This window comes from Quercus lobata, chromosome 4 (assembly GCF_001633185.2).
Source record: "Quercus lobata isolate SW786 chromosome 4, ValleyOak3.0 Primary Assembly, whole genome shotgun sequence".
In the NCBI taxonomy this organism is placed as follows: Eukaryota; Viridiplantae; Streptophyta; class Magnoliopsida; order Fagales; family Fagaceae; genus Quercus; species Quercus lobata.
The window spans coordinates 94,986,588-95,007,455 of NC_044907.1; the positions used below are offsets into that span (position 1 = coordinate 94,986,588).

General features: G+C 35.9%; 3 protein-coding genes across 3 annotated transcripts; 1 reads left to right on the forward strand and 2 right to left on the reverse strand.

The window, feature by feature from the left end:
• Nucleotides 1-10,822: 10,822 nt before the first annotated feature.
• LOC115986218 lies at nt 10,823-11,642 on the reverse strand. The gene is made up of 2 exons (XM_031109070.1): nt 11,413-11,642; nt 10,823-11,089 (listed from the first exon to the last, which is right to left on the reverse strand). The coding sequence occupies exons 1-2, from the start codon at nt 11,584-11,586 to the stop codon at nt 10,823-10,825; spliced, it is 441 nt and encodes a 146-aa protein (XP_030964930.1). The 5' UTR covers nt 11,587-11,642.
• A 1,684-nt stretch (nt 11,643-13,326) lies between these two features.
• On the forward strand, nt 13,327-14,791 carry LOC115986219 (zinc finger BED domain-containing protein RICESLEEPER 2-like). Its single transcript, XM_031109071.1, has 3 exons — nt 13,327-14,005; nt 14,090-14,614; nt 14,703-14,791. The coding sequence occupies exons 1-3, from the start codon at nt 13,327-13,329 to the stop codon at nt 14,789-14,791; spliced, it is 1,293 nt and encodes a 430-aa protein (XP_030964931.1).
• Nucleotides 14,792-16,608: 1,817 nt separating this feature from the next.
• LOC115987942 (uncharacterized acetyltransferase At3g50280-like) lies at nt 16,609-18,533 on the reverse strand. Its single transcript, XM_031111550.1, has one exon. It carries the CDS (start codon nt 18,298-18,300, stop codon nt 16,975-16,977), a length of 1,326 nt encoding a protein of 441 aa, XP_030967410.1. The 5' UTR covers nt 18,301-18,533; the 3' UTR covers nt 16,609-16,974.
• Between the last annotated feature and the right edge of the window lie 2,335 nt (nt 18,534-20,868).

Consider the following 20,868-nt stretch of genomic DNA (forward strand, 5'->3'; position numbering starts at 1 on the left):
TGGGGAAGGTGTTAGGCACCCCATAATACCTGTCCAAGGATAGTCCTTTGTTTTGATAAAACCTTAATTTTTGGAGATTGGCAGTAAAAACATGATTTCAACATTGGCTTTCGAGGCTTTGCATGCATAGGAGCTTTGAGGTTTGGCTTTTGAATAAGTGTGGTCCCAATCTATGCTTTCCTAAGGTATTCGGCAAAGTATCATATTTCCATGGCGAAAATCTAGCGACAAGTCACCTTACTTTCATGGCGGAAATTAGGCATCACTTGCCTTAGGTGACACCGATTGTGACAATCACACCGGAGTGGGGCAAGGAGGTATATATATACATCATGCATAATGCTAGCACACAGAGCAGGAAAGTAAATGCCTACATCCCTAGAGCATAGCCCAAAATATAGATGAAAGAAAATAAACAGGGGTTATCATACTCTAGAGATGAGGACAAATGGTACAAAGCATGATATACCTAATACGACCCATCTAAGAGAGAAAGGGAGAAGGAAGAGAGGGGTTTAAAAGAATACATAACCAAAGGGAAAAAGCTAAACTCCTAAGCCTACTAACTGCAGCCACTGGGCTGATATCGATGTGCATGCATCCTTGCCCTTTTTGGCTTATGCTTAGGAGACAGTGCCTTAGCTCCATATGTCCTTGCTCCATATGTGTACATGCAAAGGAAAAGACAAGAAAACCAGCAGAAAAGAAATGGAAGGAAAATGTGCAAAGAACATATGAAATAGGTATGAAGCAGGCAAGCATGATAGACATGGCAAGCATACAAGTGAGAAAACAAACAAACAAACAAAGGCAAACAAAAGGTGGTGTCCGTGAGGGACAAATGTAGGTTTATATCGGATGTTCATAGCTTCATTATGTTGAAGTATGGATGACACACTAGCACAAAACTCATTCATGGACATGTAAGCAAGTGTGTAAAGATGCATATAAAGCCAACGGGTGGCTCAAACAAGCATGATAAGCATATCGTGCATGGAGTGGAAAAAAAAGGGGAAGGGTATGTAAGGAGCGACCTAGCATCCGAAGACGCCTCTCAAATGGTTACATCAAAACAAGGCCTCATGTGCGTCAGGCGTAACCAAACAAGATCAAGCCCACGGAGGGCGTCAAACATAACAAAGCCTAAAACTAGAAAGGCTAGCACGAAAGATAAAGCATTGGAGCAAGTAAACATAGACATGCAAAATGGGTGATCCAAACCCTTTGATATAGGCCAAGGTGTATGGACAGTGACAAAGACCATAAGGTCTAGATCAGGCCCGAACCAATAGGCCAAAACACAAGAAAAGGCGATAAAGGGAACAAAAAGGGCTACAATAGCACCGAGCATGACAAACATAGCCTAGGTCTAGGCACACAAACATGGCACGAGGCATACAAGCACATGGAAGATGGCATAAAGCAAGTAGAGCATAGATCCAAGCACACAAGCATGTGAAAACGTATATCTAGGCATAGGCATGGCAATATGTGTGTGAACATGTGAAAGCTAGCACATAGGCATGGTAGAACATGGATTCAAGCATGTGAGCATGTACGGATGTGAATCTAAGCATAAAACATGGCGAAAAGCGCACAAACACATAGATCCAAGCAAAGCATAACCATAGACACAAGATCAAGCATGTGAGCACATAACCCTAACATCAACGCAATGCAAAAAGAGGAACGAAACAAAGGAAACATGGCATAAAACCCTAAGCATGTAGATCTAAACATACAAGCATGTAAGGATGTATTTCTAAGCATAAAACATGACAAAAAGCACATAGGCACATAGATCTAAGCAAGGAACACACATAAAGCAAGAAGCATGCTAAAGAAAGCTAAAGAAGCTACATCCACACCCCTAAACCCCAAATCCAAAGTGTGGAACCAAGGAAAGTAAGATTGGGTACAAAAGCAATACCTTGTGTTCTTGGTAAAGAGAGAAGAATCAAGAAACTTTGATGTGTGTTTTGGGTGTTTTTTTGGTGTTTGGAAGAGAGAAAAAACGCATATAGAAGTTGGGTCGGGAGCAAAACTTAGCAAATCTCTTCTTTTTCTTTTCTTTTCTTTTTTTCTTTTTTTTTTTTGGTGTAAAGGGTGCTTGGGGCTATTTATAGCCCCAAGCACGTTTTTAGAGGCAGCTGCCACTAGCAGCCTCAAAAGACCCATGATTTGGTTGATCTTGACTCCCTTGGAAATATATCGGCTTCCTATTTCTGAAAAGATATGGAACTTGAAAAATCTAACGGTCGAATCAAAAGTTATGGCTCTCGAAAGTTTGTGGTGCATCGATCAATGCGTTATCTCGGTTTTTGTGATATCTTGGCAGTTCTAACTCCAATTTTGACCCATGAATAATCATTGAAATGATAATTTGATAATCTCCACAATGGTGTTGGTTTCAACCCATTCTGATAGCCGAATCAAAATTTGGGTGTTTGGGCCCACCCAAGATCAACTTCAGGTTTGGTCATTTTAGCTTAAAAAGGCACTTCGGATGCTCCGATGCCCAAACAGGTTGTGCCATGTTGTTCTGGATGCTCTCGCAGACCCATGGAGCGAAAATAATATTTTTGGATTTTTCGAGGTCTGGCACGTAAATCAAGGACGGACAAAATATGATATCAACAACATGTCACTTTATTGATGATGCTTGGAAATTGCATAAGAGAATTTTAATTTTTGTCAAGTTGAAGACCACAAGGGGGAGGCTATAGGTAGAAAGATTGAGATGTTTTTGCATGAGTAGGGTATTGATGGGATATTCACTTTAACAGTGGATAATGCTAGCTCAAATTTAACAACAATTAAATTTTTGCAAAGGTTGACTAAAGATTGGAATAGAACTGTTTTAGGAAATGAGTTCATGCATATGAGGTGTTGTGCCCATATCCTAAATCTCATTGTGGAGGAGGGTTTAAAAGAGATTGATGCATTTGTTGCTAAGGTGCGTGAAGCTGTGAGGTATGTCAAGTCCTCACCCAATAGAAATCAAACTTTTAGGAGTTTTATGGAGATGTTAGGTATGGAGTCCAAGAGTATTTTTTGTCTAAATGTATCTACTAGGTGAAACTCAACCTACCTTATATTAGAAACTGCTGAAATTTTTGAGAAGGTGTTCCTTCGAATGGATTTTAAAGATGATGGTTATTTGTCATACTTTAGGACCAAGGAAGATAGTGGTGGTTTGGGATCTCGTATGAGTGATTTCCAAAATTGTAGGGCATTTGTGACTTTCTTAAGGCTTTTTATAATGCAACGAAGAAGTTCTCCGGCTCTTTGTATATTACTTCAAATGCCTTCTATGGTGAGATCTTTGTTATTCGGGAAAGTATTTTTAATTTAGTTAAATCCTAAAACACTCTCTTGAAAAACACAGCCACAAACATGAAAACTAAATTTGAGAAGTATTGGGGGGAAGGGGAGAAAATTAATCCTCTTTTGTATGTGGCTGTGGTTCTTGATCCACGAAAAAAATTGAGGTTTTTGAAGTTTTCTTTTTCTGAAATTTATGGAAATACAGTGGCAGAAGTGATGGTTGATAAGGTGAAAGATCTTTTGTATGAGTTGTATAATTTTACTTTTCTATTCATTCACCAAATGTGCAAGAACAAAGTGGGAGTGAGAGGATAGAATTGGAAAGTGATGCTAATGATCCATTTATGATGGTTCACTCGTGATATGAACGTTTCTTGCAAGTTGAGCAATTTGTAGGTTGTAGTAATGAGCTTGAAAAGTATTTGGCTAAAAACTATGATGGTAAAAATGATGTGAATTTTGAGATATTAGGGTGGTGGAGGGACAATTGTAGTAGGTACCAAGTGTTGTCTAAAGTTGCTAAGGATGTGCTTGCTGTACCAATTTCCACTGTTGCATCTGAGTTAGCATTTAGCACCGGAGGATGTATTTTTGATCCATTTTGAAGTTCACTATCTCCTCTCATGGTTCAAAACCTTGTATGTTCACAAAATTGGCTTCAAGTCACAGTTCGAATTTTTCATCACCAGTCAAGGGATGATGTAGAGACATTGGAGGAGTTACTTGACTTAGGTAATATGTTTAAATTTTGAAACTTATTATCTATTAATTGTATTGAATGTCTCATGTATTCAAGCAAAATTTAATCTATTGTGTTTATTTCCTATTCTTTTCTAGTTTTAAACCAATAACCAACAGCAAGTGCAATAGCAAATACCAGTTCAAGCAAGGGTTCCAACTCAGGCAAACGACCCTTAATTAGTATTGATGATTAATCACTAACTTGGTATGATTCTGCCTTTAGCCCCTTACTTACTAGTTGGTCTTGTATTTGGTACTAATGTATTGTTTGTTGAATATTTTTTTTGTCTATTGTAGGTGGACGGTCATTTATTTTGTAAAGAATGCAGCTTTTTATTTTGGAAGCTTTTTTGGATATATTGCTTTTCTAAGTTCTAACAATACTTAACTGTCAATGCTTATAGAAAAGAAATCTTAGTTCATAGGTTTTCTTTTCTATTAGTTATAGACTTATTAACTATAGAGTAGTCATTCAATGCTTTGGAAAAGCTATTTTTTGGAAATACCTATGTTATTTCATTATTGTAACTAATTATATTGCTAGGAACATTATATAACTAGCAAGCTTCTGCCTTATGGTTTACTGCCCGAAAAACTTACAGTAACTAGCTCTATGGTACTAAGTATATATATCCATTAATTGGAATATTGCAGTATACTATTATCTGTTGTGATTTATTTGTTGCTGGAAATATTATTTGTTGTGGTTGGCAGGTTTAATAGGTGTTGAGCTACTAGCTTACTGCCTAGGTGCTTATTATGTTGCTTAACATATCACAGATGGTAAAATTAGGGTTTTTGTAGGTTGTGTTGTGCTATCTTAAGTCTATTTTGTTGTGTTTATTTTTTTTAGTTAATGAGAGAAAGATTATATATTTGGATTGATATGTACTGCTTAGGTGCTTCTATTGTTTTGGAGATCACAAGTGATAAAACAAATAGGCTTTTTGGGTGTGTTGTGTTGTGTTATTTTGTCCAGAATTAAATTTGTGAAAATTTATGAGAAATTGCAAGATTATATTGGGTTTGATATGTCCTGAAGGTCCAACAGGTCTAGTGTAGTTCATAATATAAGCTAAGCTTGAAGGCCCATTTTAAAATAAATTAAGTAAAAAGAGGCCCAATATGAAATATATAGGGAATTCAAAAAATCTGAAATCAATAGGGTTTATTAAACTGCCAAACCAAGTAATTTGGGCTAAAAAGTCCCAAAAAAATGAATTTATGATAATTTTAACTATGTCCAAAATTTCGGCCCAATCTAAGGCCCAAACCTGACAAATTGACAACTCTGACCCAGCCAACTGATTACCTGAAACATCGGATCCGACCCGAATATTCGATTGAATACGGCTTCGAAACTCAACAAACCGATCCAACCGGGTCGAATTTGGTTTGGGCCTTAAACCGACCCAGCCCGACACGTGGACAGCACAATCAATACATTTTCATCTTTACTAATATAGAAGAAAAAACTTAGGTAGTCCCGAATCACTGTTTCGAGACTACTAAAAATTGCCTGTTCCTTTGATACTGCAAGTTAGACAATTAGAGTGGTATTTATGGACAAAATGGCCTTATGCCATTTTCACCCAAATTATATAGCCTTATACCTCCCTTCCCAAACTAAATAGGGAAATACCCCTCTTTTGTAACTCGATTTTCTCAAAATTGAGTTAAAAATAAATAAATTTCTGGAGCCCTATAATGACGTTTTTAAGGACCTATAGTGACGTTTTAAGGACCTATAGTGACGTTTTGTAACTCGATATCCATGAAATCGAGTTATAGGCAATTTTATAACTCCATTTCATGGAGCTCGAATTACAAAATGCCACTATAAATCCTTAAAAACGTCACTATAGGGCTTAACTCGATTTTGAGAAAGTCGAGTTTCAAAATATGGACATTTCTCTAATTACTTTGGAAAGGGGGGTATAAGGCTATATAATTTAGGTGAAAAGGGCATAAGGAAATTTTGTCCTGGTATTTATTACAAAGTCTAAAGAAATCACAAAGAGAAAAAAGGTAGGCTCCCAGACAGGGGAGTGATTCCCTACATAAGGATATTGGAAAGTTTCATTGTTTTTGGATGTTAGGAAGCTTTTCCTTAGCTATATTTGTTTGCAAATATTTCTGTGTAGTAGAGTGATTGGCTGCTTAGGAGTAATAGTTATAGTTAAATTGATTTAGTTTTTTTTTTTTGGTAAATGAATCAAAATTTATTTATTTTTGGTAAATCAAATTTTATTTTTATTTTTTTAGGAAAAAACTAACTGCGAAAGACACAACCTTCAATTTTTAGAAAGGCAATGGCACATGTTGGGTCCCTAGCAGTGGCTTGTGTAAGTCTGAAAGGTCAAGATCGCCCATCACCGATTGAGATTGTAAATAACCTAATGTGTGTGTGGGTACAGGTTATCGCTAGTTAAACCAACTGAACAACTTGTAGATTCATCTAAAAGTTTATGTTTTTTTTTTAAATTTTTTTTATTATAGTACAATTACTTGATTTAAAAACTTGAATGTCATTGATATGATGCAGATTGGCCTAGGAACTAATGGGCAAGTATAACAACTTGAAGATTTTGATAGTCCTAATACAGTCTTAATTTTAATGAATTTGCAGTTTGGGATTTGGTACAAGAGGCAGGTTTAGCATAGACAAGTTTTGATTGATTTCCTTTTTGTTCTGAGATTTGGGGTTCAATTATTTCATTGTGGATTGATTGGGGAGATACCTTATTGGTCAGTTGGATGAATTTGCTCTTTGGAGCTCTATTTTGGTTTACTCAAGCACATTCTTTATTCATACTGCTCAATGTTATGAGTTTTGAGGTTCAAATGATTTGAATTCGTTGATTGAGGTACCATCCTGAAAAATAGACCTTTAAAAAAAATAATAAATAAAGCCATTTTACGTTGTTTTTTGTGGCATCCTTCATGTAAGTATTATTACTTCACTTGATATCGTGCGACTATAGGTTCAATTAGTGAATTCAGTACATATAATTTTCTATTCTAAATACTTTGAATATCACCCAGAGGCATTCTGTCTTGAGGCATCGATCTTTTCTTCTTTGTTTTTTCTTTTTTTTCCCCACCCTTTTGATAAGTTCTAAATTCATGGTTAAAAGTCCCCAGGTATTGGGATTTCAAGGTAGCTAGAGAAGTGGATATAGTGTGATAAAATAGTTCAGAAACTTTGGTTTATTTAGATAATCAAGGTTTTTAAACCCAGACCGGACCATACAGTCCAACCGGGTTAACCAGGAACCGTTCATCAAGCGGGTTCTTTAAACTCCAAGAACCGGCCTATGCAAGAAAGTCAATGAACCGTGCCAACCGCAGTTGAACCTTCCGGGTTTCAAAACCATAAATGGTTCTGAAAATTTTTTGGTACTTACAGGCTTACCGCCATTGTTGAAGGCTGAAACCTCAACCACAGTGAGACGCTATCAGGCTTCAGATCGCACCCCCATCTTCCTGTTCTTCTTCTCTATCTTGCTCACACTCTTTCTGCTTTCTCCCTTTGTGTTTTTGACGATACTGTATCTACATTTTCCCCACTAAAGTCTTCTTTTTTTTTTGGTAAATGGAGTCTCCTTTTTTTGCTGCTTCAACTCAACCACTAATATTTGCTTTACTGTCAACCACCAATGCTTTACTATCAAGCACATTTAACTTTTGTGTTTAACTCATTTTTAAATAGGCGGGCATCCTAGCTAGATTTTTTGAGTTGTATTTTAATGGTGTATGTCTTGTCCGTGGGCTCAAGCTAGCTGATCAGCTTATGGTAGCCCATTGACCCTCTTATAATTTTACTCTCTCTTTTAATAAAATGATTCTACTTGTTTCAGTTCCAAAAAAAAAAAATAGGCGGGCATCCTATAAGATTCCTCTTTTTTTTTTTTTTTTAATTCATAAATGGTGGACTATTCAAATGGGCTTGGGCATAAAACTTTTTTTGAATGGATTGTCAAATAGGCTTGACCATGGACAAACAGACTAATTTCTTCCTTAACCATTTTATGGGTCTCATAAAATTAAAAATAAAAATTATTGTGCACTCAAATGAGATTTGTCATGACTTAAGAGCTCCAACAAAAATGTTAATTAAGTGTATATACATATAAAATTATTTATCCTTATTTTAGTTAAAATTTCTATTTATACTAATTTAATATATTTTTTATATTTAAATAATTATTAAATTAATTATAACATTATCACGGTTCGACCTCGGTTCAACTTTAAAAACCTTAAACCTCTCCCTTTTACAGTTCAATGAACGATCTGGCTCTGAAAACCTTGTAGATAATAACGATGGTGCGAATCTCAACTGTATAAGCATTATGGTACTTCATTGATTTCCTATATGGGTAGCTTTGTATGAATATAGTTTTCCTTGATTCATACTATTGGGAGTTGAGAATATTGTGTGTTAAATAATCATATGCAAAAACCCACTTTCATATCATTGCATGTTTGAGAAAATTTACATGGGGGGAAGGGATTAGGTAACAGCAGCACCTTAGCTCCAAAATCTTGGAGTGGCAGCATTTTAAACCAAAAAGAGTATGGTGGATTGAGGCTAAGAATGGAAGGCTTTAATAGAGCTTTACTAGCCAAGATTGGCTGGTCACTAGCAACAAATCAAGACAAAGCTCGGGTTCACATGTTGAATGCCAAGCTTGTCTATTGCGCCTCAGTTGTGCTACGTGATGTCTGCGTATTTTTTAAAATATATATATATCAGTGTCACATTTTTTTTTTAATCTGGTCTTTTTTTTTTTCTTTTTTAAGATGTTATTTTACCAAATTTAATAAATCATATCTTTTATATATAAAAATATATAGATAGAGAAAGAAGCTAAAATAAAGTAAAAAAATTGTGTTGTGTCACTTTTATAATGTGTCAAATTATTTCATATATATTTTCTCAAAAAAAATATTTCTTATATACTTCTGTGGGGCCCAACAATTCGTGGGCCAATCCCATTTATTCATTGGGGCCCAAGGCCCGAGCCGAGAAGGGTTATAGCCCAGGATCATTAAAACAAGTACAAAATGGCCTTGAGACACAGCCGAGGACGACTCAGTCCTCGGCATGTCCGAGGTCCCATAAAAAGAAAGGGCAAAAATGGTACAGAAACAACTTGGGAAAAATCTAAAATATCTGCGCCAATAGAAAAGGGTATGCTGGAAATAATAACGACCAGGGAAAGCTGCCTTTACTGCCATTCAATACTCTGCACCTGACAGAGCCATACTCTCCAGCTTTTACAACCACCCCCAACCACTCTAGGTATGGGCTGATGGGATAAGTATCAGTCTTGGAATGTCGATCCTACACGTGGACGAAGGATAAAAAAACACAGGCTAGTATAAAAGGAAAAGGGAACAATCAGGACAAGGGCTGGGAAAAATGGCCAAAAACCAAAGCCTCCCAGCCCGCCTCTAGGAGAAAGACTCCAGGGGCGAAAACAACTTAACCATGTCTGGATATCACGAAAAACCCACTGCCTAGTGATCAAGACCTAACCTTTCAAACCCATGCTCTACAAATGATATTGTTTGGGCCTTTTACATGCGAACCCAACACTATTGCGGTTCGTTACAAAATCGTGTCCTTACAACTTCTATATAAAAAAAATATATACATATTTCTTATATTTTATGTAGTAAAGACATAAGAATATATTTATACAAACTATATTTTTTATCCTCTCATTTTTTTTTTTTCTAAACCAAAAAAATAAGTATTCTATTCCTTTATTTTTACACATTTTTTATTTCCTCCCCACACCACCACCAACCACCCCCCCCTCCCCGCAAAAAAAAGTTTTCTTCTTTGATATGCTGCTGCTGCTAACAAATTGACATGCCCAAAACAGTTTAATGAAGCAATAAGTTTTGCTAAATTAGGGATGCACATCTTCTTGTCATCTGTTCGCTGTTTCGAAAAGCGTTGTACATATATGTGACAGAAGTAGGGGTGGCAAAAATTATTCATATCCATGAACCCGCCCATTACCCACCCTATTTGGATAAATCTGAACCCAACCCATTTAAATATTTGGGTTAAATGGATAAGGGTCCAATTGGTTATTTAATTAAATGGGTCTAAGTGGATAAATCTACTATACCCACTAAACCCATTTAAATTTTAAAATTAAATAAACCCACATATTACCCACTAAACAATATAACGTTAAACCCATTCCCTTTCCCTGAGATTTTCAAACCCAAAACATTTAGCCCTCTCACTCTCACTCTCCTAAACACTTTCTCTCAAATTTTCTCGGCAACCAAACAAAAGTAATTACAAAAAAAAAAAAAAATTTATGTTCCTTATCTCTCTCTCTCTTTCTCTCTCTCTCTTGCGTTGCGTTGCGTGTACAGCTGTTTCTCTGTCTGAAGCTTCCCGATTCAATCCCTGATCTCCGATTTGCAATCGGAACACAATACTGCGGTGGCCGTTGAATCATTCATCGGTAACTGACCTTATTGAGTGGATTTTGGCATTTGCTGTGCTCAGTGGCCGTTGAAGCTTCCCGATTCAATCCCTGATCTCCGATTCGCAATCGGAACACAATATTGCGGTGGCCGTTGAATCATTCATCGGTAACTGACCTTATTGACCGTTCAGGTTTGTCTCTCTCTCAACTCTTCTTCTTCTTCATTTGATTTTTTTGTTTGTTTGTGGGTTTGTCTTTATTTTCTGTTTTTGTTTGTGGGTTTGAAATGTAAATTACGTGTAAATTGTAGGTACTGGGAAATAATCGATCGACTCCAGATCACTTTCTGAGTAGTTGATGGGCAATGAACCTGCTGGAATAGCAGCCTCCAAGTTCCCACCATTACTTGAAATTCCCCTTTGAGAAACATCATTGGGGTTGCATGTAACTAAAGCATGACATCTGCTTGAAATTGCTGCAAGACTTAGAGATCTATATGAAATCTTTGCAGCTGAATGAAGGCAAATTATGAGCCCAACAAGCTCAACGATAGAAGATACCTGCCACAGCCCCAATTAAGCAACGTAAGAATGAAAATTATGCGAGTTCTTGAACTGTTATACAAAATAATGCAAATTTCATTTAGTTGTGTGGAATGCTATGAAAGCTCTATGCACATATAATATCTATGTGAATTTTTTTTTTTTTCTTGAAAAAAGAAGATGAAAAAGAAAAAAACAAAGGATTAATGTCCAAAATAGAAGAAATGTTTAATCAGATTTCTTAAAATTATGCTTAAAATATTAATATCAATGTTTTAAGATTCAATATGATATCATCTATGAAATCTCTACCTATGAAGGAACACACTTTCTGCACTTACTGCAAAATCACCACCATTTATGAAGTTAATAAGATCAGGGTTTCCCGTGGTCTCTAGCAGAGCCACAAATTGACTAGCTGTCACAACTAACAACTCCAGAACAAGATATATTTGGAACCTGTGGCTAATTTTGGTCCCTAAACAATGGATATTTTGGCGCAACCTGTTAGTCATATAATAAAAAAAAAAAGAGATGGAGAGACTAAATTGTAAATTTTTTGATCAGGATCAAAATATTAACTTTTTAAATTTGATAAACCAAAATCGAACCTCCACCAAATTTCAGCCACTAAAATTATAATTTATCTGGGGAAAAAAAAAGTTGCATTGGGTTGGATTGGGGGAGAAGCAAATAAAGTGCATTTCTAGCTTTTAAAAATTACTCACAAAAGCACAGGAAAATCATGCCATATATAAGTTACAAAACCTACAAGTTTAACAGAAATAATAAACTAAAAAAAAGAAAGAAAAAAAAGATATCTAAAGTGCCTGTTACAGAGTATTAGCTAAATCCAACTCTAGCGATCCCAAACCCCCTACCTACTCCCTTACCTATCCCGATCAGTTTGTAACTAAAGGGAGTTGGTGGAGTGCCGCGAACCGAACCAGCTCGCCTCTTGCCTCAACTGACAACTCGGAGCTGAGCTTTCCTTTTCCGGCGAAGCCCATCTCAGTGTGAAGATAGAGGATGAACTGTGCCTCCTCCATGTCAGAAATTGGTAGCACCATCTAGCTTTTTTTTTTTTTTTGTGGTATCATCCGGCGTCGACGCACTCAATCTGTTCATATTGGTATGGGAGTGCCAATTGGTCATTGGGGTTTGGCTTCGTAGACAAGTGGGGTGAGGTTTGGATGTGTCAGGTATTTTTTTTTTTTTTTTTTTTTTTGTCAAGTAATTTTTCCAAGCTAAGTAATAATGGAGGCCAAAACTTAAAAGGTCCCACCTAGAGGATGGATTGAAAATTAAGTGAATAGAGATTTTGGGACATGACCCAGCGAAAGTGGTGGGCTGGTCAAACTTAATGTGGACGGCCATTTTAGGAGATGATCACTTGAACCCGTGAATCTGGGGTGGTTAGTCTTACATGAGATGATGAGATTTTGCAAGTTAGGCCTAGAATTTTCCTAAAATTTGGGAGTTTGCTCCAATATTGCTGCTAGATATTGGCTGTGGAATTTTTTTTCTAAGTTGCATGAAACCTGGACACCTATCCTTATTCCATAGAAGTAATGCTTTGGGGTCATATGACTTCTACACTTAAGGAATCTGGCATATCTGTAGATCCTAAGGATCATATCTTAAGAGTAGTAATTAGTTACTGGGAGGCAAATACAATGTATAACAATCTTGCCAACTTCCTAAGCATGTTGCATGCTAAAATTTCAATAATTTGGCGATGATGGGCACCTAGATCACAACCCTGCTACCATACAGCCCACCTCAACCATCAAACAACCACCATTGCATGCGAACTCATCACGAGATGAATGATAAAAAATCAAACCCATTTTCAATGAAATGAATCAACAAACCCACTTGCAAATCCTGAGTACTTTGAGACTCACCAATGAAGATCGAAGGCGAGTTTGGGTATTTGGAGTGATGCCACTTAGATTGATGCTGGCGCTGGGTTGTCTTTCAAAATATGCTGAGTGGGGTTGAGTTCTTAGAGCAATAGGGGATGCTAGATATGAAATCCCAAATAAAGGAGAGAGAGAAGAAATAAAGGGAAAAAAATGTTGTGTGTGTGTGAGAGAGAGAGAGAGGAGGGGGGGGGGGGTAGAAGAAGATAAGGGAGGGTAACAATGACAAGATGCCATTGTAGTTAAAGGCGAGTGCCCTTAGTGAGGCACTCAACTTTTGAGTCTAGGAGAGCAAGGTGACACTACATTGATGCAAATTGGGAGTTGCAAATGAGGGTTTTATGTTTTTCTCATACGCCACCTCCTCGTAGTGGTAAGATTTTGGGAGAGAGATTGTTTAACATTCTAAAAGAATGGGGCATTGAGAAAAAAGTATTTACAATCACTTTAGACAATGTTTCTTACAATGATACCTTGGTGAATAGTTTGAAGAAAAACCCTTCTTTTAGATCATCTTTGCCTTGTAGTGGTGAGTTCTTTCGTGTTCGTTGTGGTGCTCATATTTTAAACCTTATTGTACAAGAAGGTTTGAAAATTATAGAGCATGCTGTGCACAACATACGTGAAAGTGTTAAATATGTGAGAGGCAATGATATGAGGAAGTTAAGATTTGCCGAATGTCTTCAAGAACTCCCTAATTTAACTAGTAAGAAAGTGCGACAAGATGTGCCAACAAGATGGAACTCGACATATTTAATGATTGAGACAGCTCTTACATTTCGGGAAGCATTTCACAATTTGAGTATTGTTGATGGAAGCTTTCGCACTTGTCCCTCAGATGATGAATGGGATAAGGCTGAGAAGATAGCAAAATTTTTGAAACCATTTTATGACATCACCACTCTCTTTTCGGGCACTCAATACCCTACTGCCAACTTATACTTTCATGGTGTATGGAAAATTCATTTGCGTATTTTAGAAGAGATGGAAGATGAAGATGTAGTAATTAGTAACATGGCAAAAAGCATGAAAGAAAAATTTGATAAATACTAGGATTGTTACAGCATTGTGTTATCATTTGCTGTAATTTTAGATCCTCGGTATAAGTTGCAGTTTGTGGAGTTCAGTTATAGGCGACTTTATGGCACTAATGGGACAATAATGGTGATGGATCTTCGTGACAAGTTATATTCCCTTTTCGAAGGATATTTGCGCGCCCCTAATTATGAAGCACACAATATGGTTGAAAATGCATCTAGTAGTGGTGCTAATGAGCAGGTAAGAGATGCTGATATTGCTGGTTTTGATACATTTGAGAGTGAAATTGTTGCTTCAATCAATAGTAAGTCACAATTAGATGTGTATTTGGAAGAGGCCCGGTTTGACCATAACACTCATATGGACTTGGATATTCTTGAATATTGGGAATCACATTGTGGTAGCTTTCCAGAACTTTCACTAATGGCTCGTGACATTATGAGTATTCCTATCACTACTGTTGCCTCAGAGTCTGCGTTTAGCATTGGTGGTCGAATTCTTGATAAGTACCGCAGTTGTCTATTGCCACAAAATGCAGAGGCTTTGTTATGTTCCCGTAACTGGTTGTTTACTGGGCAGGGTGAATATCTTTTTCATATACTTGTAATTTTTATTAAATTATGCATTCTCCCTTTTGTTATTTACTTACTAGTTTTTTACTTTGTTAGTTATACCTGATCATGATGACGAGCACCTTGTGGAGGATTTTGAACACTTATGCATTTCTGGACAAGTTACATATAATGATGAGGTTTAGGTAATTTTAATAATTCCAGCTCAATTAGTTTTAATTAAATGCCAAGTATTTTTTTCTGGACTATTTGTTGTTTTTAATATATTTCTAATTAAATGCCTGATGATATGTTGTATTTTTGGTTCCCATGCATTCAAATCATCAAAACAGCCACCATACCCACTAAACTTTGCAAGAGGGAGAGCTCTAAGCAGTTCCACAATTCCAAAATCAAGTTCCCTCTGGTTTTCAAGAAAATTCGACCACCCTCAAGGAAGCTCAAGACCACATATAAGGCATCAAGGCCAAACCTATTTATGTAACTCATTTGCTGATAACTTTCTCTGGTTTCCTGCTAGGATTCTTATTTAAATGAGCTTTAGATGTAAGACATGGGTTTTAAATTTTTAATACTTTGGACTTTCAGATTCTGTTTTGGTAGGAGAATACTTTTCATAATTCTTATCATTTCTTCCAGTTTTTGATGATAGTGAGAAGCAGAGGATGTATAAGATGATTTCATTTAAGGAAATTCATGACGAAATTGTTGAGCACCAATGGTTTTATACTTAAATTATGTTCTTTGCTAATTAGTTTCTCTTCCATTTGCCTTATTTGTACTAAAACTATATTTGATGAAATCCTGGGTTCCTCCACATTTGATTCTTTAAAGCACATGACAGCCAATTTTGGAGTTGTTTAGGTGCAACCATCTTTGGCTTCAAATTTTAAGTGGCTTTCATTGTGGATGTCAGAGTACTCTTCTGATAAAGATTCATTTGTAGCAGTAAGTTATGTTTAAATTATTAATTTTTATTTCCTTTTTTCTACGATGATTTATTTGTTAAAGCCATAGACTGTCAGCATCTATACGCAATTCTTTTTTCTTTTTCTGGGCATTGTGTAAGCTACCTATTAATCTATTGATCAATAACTGAAGTTAAGGCCAATGTGCTGCTGAAGTAAATAGAATTGGTTCAAGTTATTTGTAGTAGCATATTTTGCTTGCCTAAAATTTATCCATTTCTTGTCTTCGTGCTTTTAGTTTTATGTGCAAATATAGAAATTACTTTATTGAAATAATTCCCTTTATATGGGTCCAATTTGGGAAAAAAATACTTTTCCCTAATGCAAATTAAATTCTGGGACTGTTTCAGGTAAAATATACATCCAATTTTCTCACAGGACAGGCATCAATATCTTGTGCTCACTAGATGACATTTGGAGACTGACCGGTCTTGTGAAATGTATTTACATTCACTCCTTTTCATATTTATCAAGTTAATTTTGGGGTGTATCCTTTTTTATACCAAATGACATTTTACTTTATTGCACCAAAACAACGAGAAGATACACCAATCAAGCTATAGACCACGGAGCACCCAAAAGAACCGGCTAGCACTCAAAAATTCACAACATCATGCTTTGTTTTTTGGCTAACTAATTTGACAAATGAGAAAACTTGTATATTTATCATTCTACGGGTATTTTGGTAATTTTGGATGTCCAAGGGTATATTGGTAATTTTGAAAGTGTAGGGGGTATTTGGATCATTTTAGGTATTTAAGGGTATTTTGGTAATTTTGGAAGTTAATAGGGTATTCAACTAGTTTTGGAGGTATTTGGGTTATATTGGGTTAAATGGGCGGGTTATTAATTAAATGGGTTGGGCGGGTAATGGATAATTAATTTATATATAAATGGGTCATAAATGGATAATTACACACCCAACCCATTTATGACCCAACCCGCTCATTTGCCACCCCTAGACAGAAGATACTGGGACTAGTGGCATATCCATGAACGAAGCAACTTTTCTTTCTTTTTCTTGGTAGATAATCAAGGGAAAGATTTATTGAGAACAAGTTGCCAAAACACCATTTCATTATTCTAAACAGAGAATCTACATGACCTAAGAAAGTCTATAGATATAGTCGCCGTTTACAACAAATTTCTTTGTTCTCATCAGTACAAGGGATTGATCCATTGAACTGAATAAGTTTGACAAACATGATGGTTAAGAAATCTGCAAGAAATAAATGCAAACACAAAACAATAAAATGTTGAGCAAAAGATCCCAAGAAAGTAAATTGACGGTGGTAGTGAGACGACCAAAAATTAAGAGAAGCATCCAGCAGTTCTTGGAATGAGTCAATCTGGACTAACCCAAGTAAAGCCACCATAGTTGGCCATAAGTAATTGTAAGTTCATGTAGCCACAGCCTCCATAAACTCTGCATCCTCTCCCATAGCCTCTAGAGTCTCAGGCAAAAGGCAAGCTTCAAAATCAATGCTACCCTCCTCCTTTCCAGGAAAAACAAGTAACCGCCCATCAAATTTAGTCCCAGCACCGCTTCGCAATGCCACGGGTTTTCCCCAACCAAAGTCATTACCATACACGTTGTGCCGTGGGGAGCTTCCTAAGAGCAAGGTGTTACTTATGGGGCGACTAAAGTTCACCATCCTAGGATTTTTCACCCATTCATCTAAGAACTTTCTCACGTCATGTGGCGTCTTTGAAGCAAGCGCATTGTTTATGCTCCAAGCCGCCCAGCCGAGTCCATGTTCTAACAGTTCCCCTGCTGTGCTTGTGACACTCTCCGAGTCCACCGCATTCCCGAAGTGCTGTTTTGGCAATGGAGGCTGCATCCTTTGCCTTGTACCCATAGCAATCGTGCACTTAACCTCTTCATCAGCCTCCAGACACCGACAGCGAGTCACAGATCGCCAAAAATGACCCAATAGTGCTTGCAGAGATGAGATCCTATCGGTGCCCATTTCATTGTTGGCCTTTGCTTTAAGTTCAGCAATTTTTTCTTTTGTAAAGTGAAAATACCTTTGTTTCAGCGGAGGAGGGACCCACTTCTGAGTCTTTTCTTCAAGGATATTTGGTATATGAACCGGAAAGTTGATGATTCCGTCAAAATGGCTACTTCCAAATAAGGGATGCGGTTGCAATTTCTCGCAAGTGCCTCGAGAAATCTCAGACCAAGTATTAAAGAAATGCCAGAACGTGGTTCCATCACAAACCGCATGGTTTAGAGCGCAACCGATGAAGATGCAGTCAACAAGCTCAGTTACTTGCACTGACAGCAACGGCTTGGAAATGCCCTCGCAGTTCAGAACACCGTTCATAAGAAAGAAGGAATCGACAATCTGGGGAAGATAGATAGGCTCAAGGATATCAGCCATAGTAGTACCATCTGCAGCTGCATGGACGAACTGGGCTCCGTGGTTATTGCAGTCAATGAAGAAGGAGGTGGTGTTATCTTCACTGTTCTCAATCATGGCAAGACGCCCAGCAAGGGGATAAAATATATCCAGTGTGCGGGAGAGAGAGGATTGTAGGTGATGAATCACATTGTTTTCTTCAAGTTGTTGCTCCTGTGAAGTTGTAGGTTTGAGAAAGATGAGGCCCCTTTGAATAGGATCGTATGTGAGGAGGCGGAGATCCCATGGGGTTAACTCGATTCTTCTGGTTGAGTAATTGTTTCTGGTGGGTCGGATGGTACTGGTGGAAAGGAAGTGAACCATGTTGAAATTTGATTTCTACGCACAGAAGTGTTGGACTTTGCTAAGAAACACTGTACGTCGAATCTCATCAAACACTAGAGTATGATCATGCCCAGGTAAGGTTGCCATTTATGGCCTAAGATCGAGCTAAGATGCGCAGATGGGGTTGACAGGATGACGAGGCCTTCTAGCAATGCAGCATGTGGTCATAATAAATAAATAAATAATTCTTGTACAATAATTTTTGACACGACCTTCTACTAGAAAGTGAGCAGTGAATTTATATAAATTTAATAGACAGCGAGACATTGCAACTTAGAGTTAAAATGATTTAATATAAAAAAATTATATTTTAGCTAATCAAATTTAAAATTTATCCACATTAGATGGTCATACAAAACTATGTAAAAAAAATATTATTGGTAAAATATTTTAATAAAATATAATAAAAAATAGATAATTTGATATAGAATATATTGAAAAAATATATTTTGCAAAATAAAAAACATAAATTTTTATACTAAAATGCGATTAACCATCCATGGGAGTCACTAGTGGTCTCCGACGTGGTAATTGAGTAATGACAATAGGAGAGTTTGTTGGTGAATTTAAAAAAATGATAAAATTTAGTTACAAAATTTGTTGTAGCATTTGGTTACAGCCCTACTCAGTATCTTTTTATTAGAGATGAATTTTGACAAATCTACCATTAAATTACATTTTTTCTTCTATTCTCCTTACTTGCAAAATTTCTATAAAATTAAAAATCAATAGTTATGTTATCAATAATTTGTTTTAATTGCAAGTTTTTATAGTTTAAAGTTATACATAAAATATAAGCTTATAAATTATATAGTAAATAATATTCGATTGATAAAAAATTTGACATGTGTATTATGAGCGTAAAGAAAATACAATTTAACAGTTAAATTTTCAAGATATATAATAATATTTATTTTATTAAGTAAGGTTATAGTGTTAAGTTGTAACTAATTTTGAAGCTAAATTAATAATAATAATAATAATAATAATAATAATAATAATAATAATAAGAGTCTTTTGGCTAAATATTGCAAAAACTGGAGTTTATTGTTGTTAAAGGTACTGTTCAAAGTTATTTAGTAAAATGAGGAGAGAGATTGAATTTCGGCAATACCGTTGCCGAAATTGTAAGAAAAAGTATAAGAGAGATTGGGAGGGAGAAAAAATGAATTTCGGTAATTGTATTACCGAAATTCATTCCATTGCCCAAGCACTACCCGTTAAGTGCTCCAGTGGGAATGCCTGAATGAGATTTACCAATTGTGGCAACCAAGTTGCCGAAATTGTAGGGAATTGAGAAGATAGAAAATATGAATTGTGGCAACCAAGTTGCCGAAAATGAGAGAAAAAAAAAAGAAAAGGAATTGTTGTTGCCGAAATCTGGGGAGAAATTAAAAAAAAAAAAAAAAAAAGGTACTATGTTCACAATATTTTTACAACATTTTCACAACAAATCACAGGTGATTAATTGTTATTAGTTCAAATTTGAATTTAATACTGAAATTACTTTTTTAATCCAATCATAATAACTAGTAACAACCTATCATTTAGAATTTGTTGTAAAAATAGTGTGCACATATTATTTCTCAAAATAAAAAAAGTAGTCATTGATTTGTGATAATGACATTACCAAAATAGAAGGGAAGAAATTGTTGCAATTAATTTGTGACAATAACATTATCGAAATAAGAGAGAAAAAGTTATTACAATTAGTTTGTGCCAATAACATTGCCGAAATAGTGAAAAGAGAAAATGTTTGATTTTTGGCCATGGCATTTGCATTGCCGAAAAAATTGTAACAGGCATGGTACATTGTCGAACTTTTGAACTCAATAGGACCCAATTGGACCCCTCCCCTGACATGAATAATTGCACATTCAAGAAGAAAAGATATCCATTTTGAACTGTACGTGTCTATGGTAGGGAATGTCTTAAATGCTTAATGACGTATGATCTCACTTTTATTTTGACAATGCTATTACCAAAAATCAAACTTTTTTTTTTTTTCTCACAAACCTATTACAACAATTTTTTTTCCTTCTATTTTGGCAATGTCATTGCTACAAATCAATGTTCACTCTTTTTTCTTTTTTTAAGAAATGATATGTACACCCTATTTTTAAAACATTTTTACAGCAAATTCTAAATGATAGGTTGTTACTTGTTTTTATTATTAGATTAAGAAAGTAATCTCGGTGTTAAATTCAAATTTGAACTAATAACAACTAATCACCTGTGATTTATTGTGAAAATATTGTAAAAATATTATAAACGTAGCACTTTTTTTTTTTAATTCCTCCCCGATCGGCAACCACAATTCTTTTTTTTTTCCTCCCATTTTCGGCAATCTAGTTGTCACAATTCATATTTTCTCTCTCCTCAATTCATATTTTTTCCTTACAATTTCGACAATAGTGTTGTCGAAATTTAGTCTCTCTTCTCATTTTGCTAAATAACTTTGAATAGTGTTTATAACAACAATAAACTTCGTTTTTTGCAATATTTAGCCAAAAGAGTCCAATAATAATGTTCCAAATTTTTTTAAAG

Bases quoted from the DNA above. Each gene is read 5' to 3' on its own strand.
- LOC115986218 (XM_031109070.1), bottom strand. From the start codon at position 11,586: ATGACTAACAGGTTGCGCCAAAATATCCATTGTTTAGGGACCAAAATT. The intron at 11,090-11,412 runs GTAAGTGCAGAA...GGGCTGTGGCAG, and splicing joins TAAATGGTGGTGATTTTGCA to GTATCTTCTATCGTTGAGCT.
- LOC115986219 (XM_031109071.1), top strand. From the start codon at position 13,327: ATGAGGGTTTTATGTTTTTCTCATACGCCACCTCCTCGTAGTGGTAAG. The intron at 14,006-14,089 runs GTAACATGGCAA...CTGTAATTTTAG, and splicing joins AGATGAAGATGTAGTAATTA to ATCCTCGGTATAAGTTGCAG. The intron at 14,615-14,702 runs GTGAATATCTTT...TTACTTTGTTAG, and splicing joins CTGGTTGTTTACTGGGCAGG to TTATACCTGATCATGATGAC.
- LOC115987942 (XM_031111550.1), bottom strand. From the start codon at position 18,300: ATGGTTCACTTCCTTTCCACCAGTACCATCCGACCCACCAGAAACAAT.